Consider the following 10,390-nt stretch of genomic DNA (forward strand, 5'->3'; position numbering starts at 1 on the left):
GGTTTTCGTCACTTTTGGGTTCCGTCAATCTTAATTATGTACTTACCACTGGCCTTAAATTGTCTATTACTCCAGTTCTATTTGTCGTAGCTTTGCGCTGCGAAAAGCACTACTCTCCTCACTTTCCTCACTACACGCACCCACTAATCTCACGTGGATGGTCCAAATAGTAGCTATTTTGCACTTTCAGACCGTAAATGCTGCTCCATCGTCGACTGCTCGATCGAGAATACGAAAATGTGTGCGCTTGTAAAAACACTAATTAAATTTTGCTTATTTCAGATATGAGATTTGAAGGTAGAAACAGCGGCAACAACTGGCCCAGTCCTCAAAAATCGTTCAATGCACCCAAGCCGTGGGAGAAGAGTGATTGGAGATCTGCGCCTTCAACTAGTGAAAGGTAAAAATGTTATTAATTCAAGCGGTAAAATAGCCAATATTTGTTTTCCTGATTTGCAGGTGGATGCCTAATAATCCCTCGCAAAACAGGACTTTTTCAAAAGAGTCAGTATTAGATATAGGTCCTCTTTGCCCTCCGCCACCGGGTATTAACAGTTACAATGACCGGTTCTCATATGGCGGTAAGTCCATGAGTCCTGGTATGAGGAAATATTAAATATAACATGTGTTTTATATGGACTTCCTTTATTAATGTATCCTCTGTAGCTACCAAGATTTATATACATTACGTTATTTGCACACTTTTATAAATTACTAGCTTAAGCATTTAATATTTCGTTCTATGTTGGGTTTTGCTACTTAGTAGAAGTTCTGTGTAAACGTTTTAAACAATAAAAATGTATGACTTTTTTATAACAGTTTGTTAGAAACTTCACTATTTTCCCATTTCCTTTCAATGTAAGCTGCAAAAAAGTGGGATTAGTGGAGGCAGAGAGGTTGAATTGAAACAACAACATTGAAATATTGAACAGTATAATTGATACCATTCAGCGACTATCTGTCGCATTGCACTGTACTATATACATACATAAATCTATTTAATATTACAAAAATAGATGCGAATCACTAATATTAAAATTCAAACGAGGTTTTTCGAAGGCACGTAATATTGTTGCAGTCAGTTCAGTTAAGTGAAGATCGAAGATTCCCTTCCCATGCGTCTTTTTCGTTTTGTCGAGTTTGTTTTTTCAATTCTGAAAAAGTTCTCAAATTTGCAAATGCTGGAAATGGAACAAAAGGCTGTTTTACCTTTGGCAACTCTCAAATCTTCTTTTTCTTTCGCATTCTGTTCCTTGCTAACTTTCGTCTTCGCTCCCAAGTGGCTCGTAATCAGTCGTCTGGCAGTTTGCAAATTAGTCTGAGGTCTTTTCATTGCTGGTTTCAGATCGCATTGATTGGCTTTTTCCAGTGCTAAATTACTGGCTGCTGACATTGGCCGAACTTTTATTAAGGCATTCGACAGTTTCAACGCTTTTTGGGCTGAAATTCAAATCGTTTTATAATGTGTTTTCAATATCCAGAATTCAAGCTACTGACCTTGTGAGGAAGATCCCAAAACTAACAAAGCTCGTGTATCATCAAGCCATTTCACATACATTGAATCGCTCTTGATTTCGTTGAAGTTGGATATGATGTCGTGAGTCTTAAATGTATCTGGAAAGTCGTATAACTCTACCATGTGTTCCAGCTCTTCTATTTGCTTTGAAGCATACGCTGAATAGTCTTCAGATGCTTTTACGATTGTTACTTCTTGGCCGACTTTTTCTATTATCTAACAGCAACAATAATTCAATAAGGAACTTTTTAAGTTAAAAATTTGTGAAAAAATATTACAAAATGTGGCCAATTTCCAAGTGCGAATTAGTGCCTTGATCGAAGTTGCTAATGTTAAATCAGCAAATTCTGAACAATCTCCATAATCGAATTGCATACCTACTTATCAATATTATTATGACTTCGAATTGCATTCAGCTCTGTGTAATGGTGAATTTCTTACTGCAAGTCAGACCAATCAATCGAACATTTAGAAGACAAAAAATTTTCTGCATATAATTCAGAGGTAGGGCAGACTTGAAGAATAACTTGTGCAATGACAATAAAATTTTCGTATTCGAAAATTTGCAAAGTTGGCAAAATTACTTATTTTTTAAGGTATGTATGTTTTCCTTCCATTAAAAATGCTATATCATTATCATCATCTCTAGAGTGAGTAACGATATACATCCAGACGAAATTCGGAAAAGGCTTGAACGTTCAAGAAGGCGCTTGATTAAACAGTACTGGCGTAAACTAAAGAGTATGAAAAAGAAACGTGTGATGGAATGGTTAAACCATTCTATCTAACAATCAAATAAATAGATATTGTATCGGATTTATTTTATGTACGTATGAAATATATTTGTTATTCTTTCACAGCGTACTGTTGTTAACATTTTAAATTTCAATCTGTTCTGAATTTCAATTTGTTTGCAGATTATTACACTTATCCAATGTCTCATTCTTAAGTGTAGTAAGCGAATTGAAAATGTTTGTTCTGTGAAAAAAGGTGTCTCATAGGTATAAGCGGTTATAGATTTTTGGTTGTTTTACCTTAAAGAACACTTGATATTCAGCAGTTTCTATAAACAAAAATTTTGCACGATCCACAAATTAAGACAAAAACACTAACGAAGTTTGAGCAAATCACCATTTGCATGCCAACTTGCGCGGGGTGTTGCCGAACTGCACAAAAAGGGTTAAGTTAATGGAAATTGTTTTCTTGAATCCTCAATATGTAGATTCATCCAATTGGGATTGGGGTATTTGGGTTATTTTTTACTTTTGTACATATTTTTTGTTTCATTTATATATTTAAAATTTCAACCAAATCATCAAATAAAAAACACAAACCAACGATATGAACTATCGACACTTGACACCCTTAATCAATCGCCATCGCTAGCAAAGACCGTTAAACTATCGCGAAAAACTCAATACTGATGTGTGATAAGACAGAACCTCACGTCAGTGCATGCATGATTTGTTTCGAAAGGGCAAATTGGAAAAGTGTGTAAGTTTCTTCGAGAATATTATGGACCATCCAAACTTTTTTCTGTTGTTTAATGTAAAGTGTTCTTTAAGGTAGAACAACAATAAAGTTCGTACTCCTGAAGCGATAAGTTCACCCAATTTTCGATTAAAAAATCAATACAATTGACTAAAATGGGACAAAGCATATCAACTGGGAGGAACGCAGCTTTGGGTTTACTTGACGATACCTTCCTGGAACTTATAACATGGCGAACTGAATCGCGCTTGAATGAAGAGTAAGTACCCCATACATGTTACAAAGTTGTTTACGTACGTGCCAATTTATTGGTTGTAATGCTTTCACTAACTGATTCCAACCCTTATCCTGATGAGTTGAGAGATTAAAGGAAAGTACACGTTTTCCTATGTTCAATGCCTAGTAAACACAGTTCGCTTGCAGCCTTTCGTGATGGCTGGATTTCTCAGGCTAAACAGAAAAGAACAAAATGGCGAGGCCACTGCTTTTCGCTTATCCTGAGAAATTCTGCATTGTGGCATTTGTCTACAAAACCGTCTGATAAGACGTTGTTTATGGGGCGCCTTATAAGACTATCAGATTTCTTTGAAGATATGCACTTTATCGTCGACATGAGAAGTCAGTGTTGAAAAAGAAACTGTTTGTTACTCGAGGGCCTCCCGAAATAACGAATACCAAGTCGAAAGTTATGTACATAATTACTTAATATTATTCAGTATTTTGCTGCGAAATGTGCATTCTGATTATTTAGATTATATCAACTCTTTGGGGTTAGATTTTAGGATCACTAGTTAAATTGCATGCATCTCCGACAATTCTGTTCTGTTTATTTTACTCATTATTCATCTGGTTATTTTATAAATAATAAGTCATTTTATTGTTGCACGACATTCTTTTCTTTTATGATGATTTACACATGCATGGATCTAGTGGCGTCAGTACTATTTGCATGCCAGTTAAGGTTTACAAGTGCATGGAGCAAAATTGACTCCAGTTTCAAGCCTGTGTCTCATGCATCCGGTTATACGATGATACGATGATACGAAAGTGTTTCTATTGGTTGGAGATCTGTCAATTCGTACGACGACGGACGAACTGATAGATCTCCAACCAATAGAAACACTTTCGTACCATCGTACCATCGTATAAACGGATGCATGGGACACAGGCTTCATTCGGAATAGTGTTAATTTTTTTATTCACCAACATCTCTTTGTTGTAATTTCATTCTAATTCAACAATGATCGTATTGAAACTGGGGAGGTTTTCTGGTTTTTACGTTTGCTACGCGAACATTGCCATACCACATTATACGAAAAATCCATGATTTCGATATTAATTTGTGAAAATTTCAAATTGAGATTCTCTTTCTAAGCATTTCTGAGTTCACACATCTGCTGCTGTCAAACGCCCTCCTTTTTTTACACACCGAACAACACAGAAGAAGATTTACTCCATGTCTGCTCGAAATTCTTAACACTGTTCCATTGATAACCAAAAGAAAAGAAATTAGTATCACATGCTGCTTAGCGGACTTGAACGCACTTTTCGACTTTTTCGTGTCTTTTGACGCGATAAAAAACGCTGAAGATGATGTTTTGGAAATGGTTTTGCACCAGAATGATGCTATAGCTGAATCAATTAAGTAAGTTCAACCCATCGTAGGTAATAATTTCAAGAGGTCAGCACATTAATTCGAATTTTTAGTGTTAATTTCACTCCCGAAAGGCAACGCGACATCGCAACGGCCAACTATATGATAAGTAAAGAGTTGCACCAACGCAAATTTCGTATGTGCTTGGATGACCTGGTAATGATCGCGCAGTTCCGCCAGTCTGATAAACCAGCACAAATACAACTATGGCTAGGATCAAGTTATAAACGGTCTGATGACGATGTACCGGAATAAGTATCACCGACGTCCACGCAACCAAAGAGAAGATCATCTTAAAATTTTCGATAATAATCTAAGTAGGTATTTTATGCGTTCTAATTAGCTATTTTTAATGCTTAGTTTTAACAACCTGTTCCTTTTGTATTTAATAATTTTTGCTGATTTGAACTGCGAAAAAAGGCAAATACAGAGCGCTTCTGTATTAAACTTTCGGCATGTTCAAAGCTACAGCAAAAAGAAAATCTTAGCTTGATGCAACTTCATCAGTTTAGCATATTTTTGATCAGGATTCTTAGTCACAGCAATTTTAGGTAGTGAAATAAGTTATTCGAGGCTGTGCAAGTTATAACATAACTGTGATGAACGCAAGTAACCTGATTCACTCAAGCGAATGTTAATCATAAGAAAGAACGCTTGAACTAAGCAATTATTTTAAGATTCCAATCTTCCTTTTACGCATTTTACATTTTAGCCATGATCTGAAATAAATAACTCCCGTACCTCTGTGAAGAAGTCATCTTGCAGTTCGCCATCATCATTGAATAAATCCTCCCAATTATTGACATTATCTCCGGTGCCAATGCTCAGTGTCTCGTGTCTTTCCTCGGCATATTTAATAATCGATCTTGTTTTTCGATTCATATTTTTTTTGGCCTGCCTCATTATTTCCTTCTCTTCTTCATGCCGGTTGTATTTATTTTTGCATCTTACAGATTCCGTATTTTGCGATCTAAAACAAGTATCGAAGCGAATCTGTCAAAATTAGATACTTAACAAAGCTGAAAAAAAAAATTATAGGCGATAATTACCCAATTTTTGGAGGTTCTATTCTCTCATCTAATACAAGTACTTCGTTAACATTTTTAGCCACTTTTTGACTATTTTCCTCGTTGTTTTTGACACAGAGGTCATTAACTTCACAATTACTTAGTGTATTCTCCTGCATTTGTTTTCCTGAGAATTCGGTTGTATTAATACTAGCTATTAAACTATCCAAGTCGGGAATTTCTATTTCTTGTCTACGATTTAATATTTTATAATTGACTAAATTTTCGGTATATTGTCCTAAATATAATTGGTCTTCGTTCTGGAAAAAACAGTGAAAATTAATTCGATTGGTTGTGAACAATTGGCACTACTTACAAGATGTAAATATTCTTCGGGTTCTAAATTTGCGTTGAAGCTCTGAAATTCAGTCACCGGGAGGTAGAACCGATTAAAATCCAACAAATACAGAAAGATTCCCTTTCCGGACCAACATAATTTGTTTTGAAATTCACTAATTACATCGGGAAGTACAAGATTTTCTCTGAAGTCCAAGACATTCTGAACAAGGACTGGATATCTGGTACTTGACCGATTCTGAAAATTTTTGTTCATTAGAATATTTAGCCAGTCAACAATACCCAAGTCTTACCGATTTGTGTTTTGCTGGATCCCGTGTGGTCCAATTTTTTAATTTTGCGCAATCAAAAATTCTGTTCGAAGGCCCTATGTAGTTTCCTCTTGTCAGTTGAAAAATTAATAGCTTTGAGTAAGGAAGAAAATCCTTAAGTAAGGAAAATTTCACACAGTTGCACTGGTCATCAAACTCTGGACTAATCACATGCGATTTGTATCGTATTTTTTTAAAATCCCAGAAGATGCCTATGTCCTGAGTAGAGTAGCACTTTTCACTAACTGATCCCCTGATCTTCTCTGTCTGATCTTTTACCTGACCATTGCAAGCTTGTGGTATTCTTTGGGGTACTTGGGAGCAACGAGTTTTATCATTTGTGCCCTGTTTTCCATTTTTTACAGTTATTTGAGCGTTAACTATTGATTCTTTTGGATCGGTGGACAGCTTGCGTTTTTCCGCGGGATGATTTCTTTGCGCAGGAGGGACGTATAACTGAATAGGCGGTCGTTTTTTTCGTGTAGCACTTGAACTGTTTTCAGCCATTTGTATGCTACATAAATTCTCTGCAGTTGTATTGGGTCTAGAAAAACGCCTATATTAATATTCCTTCTTAGCACTATACACCAAGCTACCACTAAACACAAAAAGCAATTTCATTTATTTAAATCACACAGATACTTACAAAAAATGTTTTTTATGGCAAACCGCAACAGATTTCGCACTTCTACTGCCTAATGATATAACAGCAAGATCACACAATTTGGCCTGGTACCTAACAAGTCTTAGATAATTTGGACTGAGCGTCGGAAAGACCAGCACGCTGAAAGTAATAATAATGAAAGTAAAATCTTGAAGTGCGGCGTTGTTGCCGGTATAAATTAACTTTTACTATATTCATCAAGGACTATTTCCTATACCCAATTTTACGTTTTTTAAGCTTAGGCTAGGAAGTAGAAATGTAAGTGTATTTTTCCTTCGTAAAGTGACACGTTAGTTCTATGCATTCCTTACACGAAGTTAGAGTTTTAAGAACATTAAAAGGGTTTTTCGCAATATTAATAAAATGTGTTGTGTTTAGTTTAAGTATGTTTTGAATGTGATTATGAAGAAAATATGTTATTTGTCATACTATTTTATGTAACTATGTAGTAGCAAAATAAATAAAATGCAACCGTCAGATATTTGTTTGTTTTATAGGAGGTTTTCCCAGAACTATGAGTTTAGCTCAAGCTACGAAACTTATTTACTTCATTAGCAAATCAGATTATTTTTTAACCATGCGACTACAGCCCTCTTATCATCTTGCCGCCTGTACTAACTAGCTGCAATTGCTACTTATGTATAAAATAAATTGCAAATATTCATTTCCTTGTTTTTATGGCACGCGAAACTAATTTTATGGGAAATTAAGTGAAATAATTCTGAATATAAATGGTACTCATACATGATTTAATGGTACAATTGGCATTTAGGATTTCCAGATACCCGTTCCTGTCTGCTCTCGGAAATTTTCCTGAATAGTATAAGCAATACTTCAAGGAAAAAAACCAAGTATTTATCCAAAAAGTTATTGAAAATCAATGTTACATGTTTTGGATGTTAGCACTGATATTCACAAAAAAAAACGACTAAAAAACCGTGACAAACACTGCACGAGGTAGTTCTACAGCAACAATTAGCGAGACAAGTTCCTATACCACTTTTTCGAAAACTCATTAAGAACTGATCTACAGGGCGTCAGAATTTTTTTGTGCATAAAATTACTGTTTTAAATTTGGCGCACTTATTATTAAGAAGTTGACATTTATCCGTTAATGCTAAGTGGTTGAACTCACCCATGTCATCTACTTAATAACCTAAACTTTTTTGTTTTCGCTTCAAAGGGCGATCAAAATTGCGTAAAAAGGTGTCACATCTTTCGAAAATGAGCCGTTTTCGACAAAATCTACTTGCAAAACTGTTTGCACGGTGTAAGTAATAACGCACGTTAAATTATGTCCGACGTTTTAACAGAGCGTGCCATGGAAATAAGTGCACTTAATTATTATAAATTTATTATTGGAATATCAAACCTTAACACCCTGTAGATCAGTGATTATTGACATTTTCAAACAGTATTATAGGAACTTGTCCTAATTTTGATTGCGCCTGCTCCTGCGCTCTAATGCTAGAAGTTTTCCCAATTTCAAAATTTTCTGCCCGATGACATTTTCATATACAGCTAACTGTCACCGGCAAATTTTTTAGTGTCAAATTTCAGTGTTTTAGTGTTAAAAGACAAAGACTAGACCTAAAGGCGGTAAGTTAATATCAACCTTGTCTACCTATACCTACAATGATTTCCGTTAATTTCTGATTTGAACCGAATGGCAACATACCGAATTTTAAAATGATGCGATTGCTATGCGACCTTTTTCCAATCAATTAATTAAGTCAAATCCGGCCAAAAAATGATCTAAATTTACAATATCGAATCATTGTAATAAACCAGTTCTCAATGTTGCCAATTTAGGTCAATACCTTGGCATTTGTGTTATTGAATAAACCCTGCCCTGTGCTTTATGAAAGCTATGGAAAATCTACTAGTTTGTCCCAGGGCAGGTGGATATAAAATGTCAAGCATCTTTGAGAGCACATCAAGGTGGCAACAGCGATTTTCGTTTACATAACTGAACGGTTATGGTATAACTTTCACCTTCACTTAATTGGAATTCCAATTCCTTTTTCCTTGTTGCAAGGTAACATAACATTGATTATTAAATAATTCTGCGGCAACGTTTCCAACTTAAGTTAAAGCCGTATTATTGGGTTTTTCGAAGCAAAATTTCGATGGATGAAGAACGTTATAAACACGTCCCCAAAGCTCACAAAATTCAATTGATAGGAAAATGTCAGGTTTTCAATCCACACTATCGGCTATTTTGTTAAATTAAGACCGAGGAAAAATATTTTAAACGCTTTGTTTATAGGGTTTTATAAACCTGAGATGTTCTCAGTACCTGATGTAGGTGTGTACTGAAACAATTTTACAGTTAATACGAGCTGTGCTAACATTTGCCTGGTAGCAAATCGATGAATAAAGGCAATTCTAGTGTATATATAGGTATGTTGAGCTTCCACGTGCACATAGATTATCTTGACTAGTTTTTCACGCATCATGCGGCAGGAAATGTCATTCATTTATTACCTTATAGAATAATAAAGACAAAAGAATTGAATATATTACTCACCAACACTTCTCGTGATTAACAATAACTGTTTGTAAATCCTCTCGTACACATTCGACAAAATCTCTGTCGTACACAATTCTATTAAATTTAATAGATAATCTGCGTAAAATTTCGTCAATCTCCAGATCGCTCATATCACCATTACGCTCATATTAGTTACACGAGACCCAAATTACGTGTAAATACCACCAAACACTCACAAATCACTAATGAAAGCATTTACTGGCATTTATTTAGAAAGACATGTGTATTTAGGTACCAAAGTCGATATTTCTAGATATCCACTAAATTGTTATCTCGAAAAAGACAAACAGGCTCAGAGTTTTCAAGCAAAAGTAGGATGGCATGAAGGCCGTAGGTCCCTCCATTCTTCAGACATGTTTTTTTCATAGCCGAGATCCTGCGCAATAAAATATATGCGTTGCAACTAACGATTAGTGGACCATTTGACCATTACTGCGTCATCCAAAATTCTCACCCGTTTCAGTTATTGCTGTAGACAATAGCATAGATAAATACAAGTTGGGTAATAATCTGGAAATATGAGTATTACATTACTCATATTTTAATTTTCATCGTCACTCATTTGGTTCAGGAGAATTGCTATGAGCCTTCAGGAAATAAAGTTACCGAAAAACGAATAATTACTTTCTTTCTACATATTGTCAAGAATATCATCTAGTGGTTTAACTTCATTAACTTCTCACTAAGCTGTATAGCAGTCTTTTTTGAAATACATACAGTTGAGTCCGGATATAACGAACTTGAAAGTTGAAACTTGAGTAAGTATGACTAAAAAGAACACAAAAAGATAAACAAAATTCAATTTGAAATCTACTTCATAAAGTCTGTAATTTTTG

At 35.1% G+C, this 10,390-nt stretch overlaps 3 protein-coding genes across 3 annotated transcripts in view; 2 read left to right on the forward strand and 1 right to left on the reverse strand.

The window, feature by feature from the left end:
* The window catches only part of LOC109540867 (SAFB-like transcription modulator), a 9,586-nt gene extending 8,770 nt beyond the window's left edge, over positions 1-816 (forward strand). The window contains exons 15-16 of the mRNA XM_019909367.2: positions 283-400; positions 460-816. Of these exons, the coding sequence (XP_019764926.2) occupies positions 283-400; positions 460-616 (275 nt within the window). The 3' untranslated portion in view covers positions 617-816. The remainder of the gene's footprint in view (positions 1-282; positions 401-459) is intronic.
* A 100-nt stretch (positions 817-916) lies between these two features.
* Positions 917-9,863, reverse strand: LOC109540869. The gene is made up of 9 exons (XM_019909368.2): positions 9,531-9,863; positions 6,983-7,120; positions 6,319-6,880; positions 6,045-6,263; positions 5,711-5,988; positions 5,403-5,631; positions 1,498-1,732; positions 1,210-1,440; positions 917-1,154 (listed from the first exon to the last, which is right to left on the reverse strand). The coding sequence occupies exons 1-9, from the start codon at positions 9,662-9,664 to the stop codon at positions 1,084-1,086; spliced, it is 2,097 nt and encodes a 698-aa protein (XP_019764927.2). The 5' UTR covers positions 9,665-9,863; the 3' UTR covers positions 917-1,083.
* On the forward strand, positions 2,960-5,403 carry LOC109540892. The gene is made up of 4 exons (XM_019909417.2): positions 2,960-3,010; positions 3,082-3,266; positions 4,383-4,652; positions 4,715-5,403. The coding sequence occupies exons 2-4, from the start codon at positions 3,163-3,165 to the stop codon at positions 4,914-4,916; spliced, it is 576 nt and encodes a 191-aa protein (XP_019764976.2). The 5' UTR covers positions 2,960-3,010; positions 3,082-3,162; the 3' UTR covers positions 4,917-5,403.
* Positions 9,864-10,390: the final 527 nt, after the last annotated feature.

This window comes from Dendroctonus ponderosae, unplaced genomic scaffold (assembly GCF_020466585.1).
Source record: "Dendroctonus ponderosae isolate FM_Combo_2020 unplaced genomic scaffold, Dpon_F_20191213v2 Dpon_F_20191213_1, whole genome shotgun sequence".
Classification (NCBI taxonomy): Eukaryota; Metazoa; Arthropoda; class Insecta; order Coleoptera; family Curculionidae; genus Dendroctonus; species Dendroctonus ponderosae.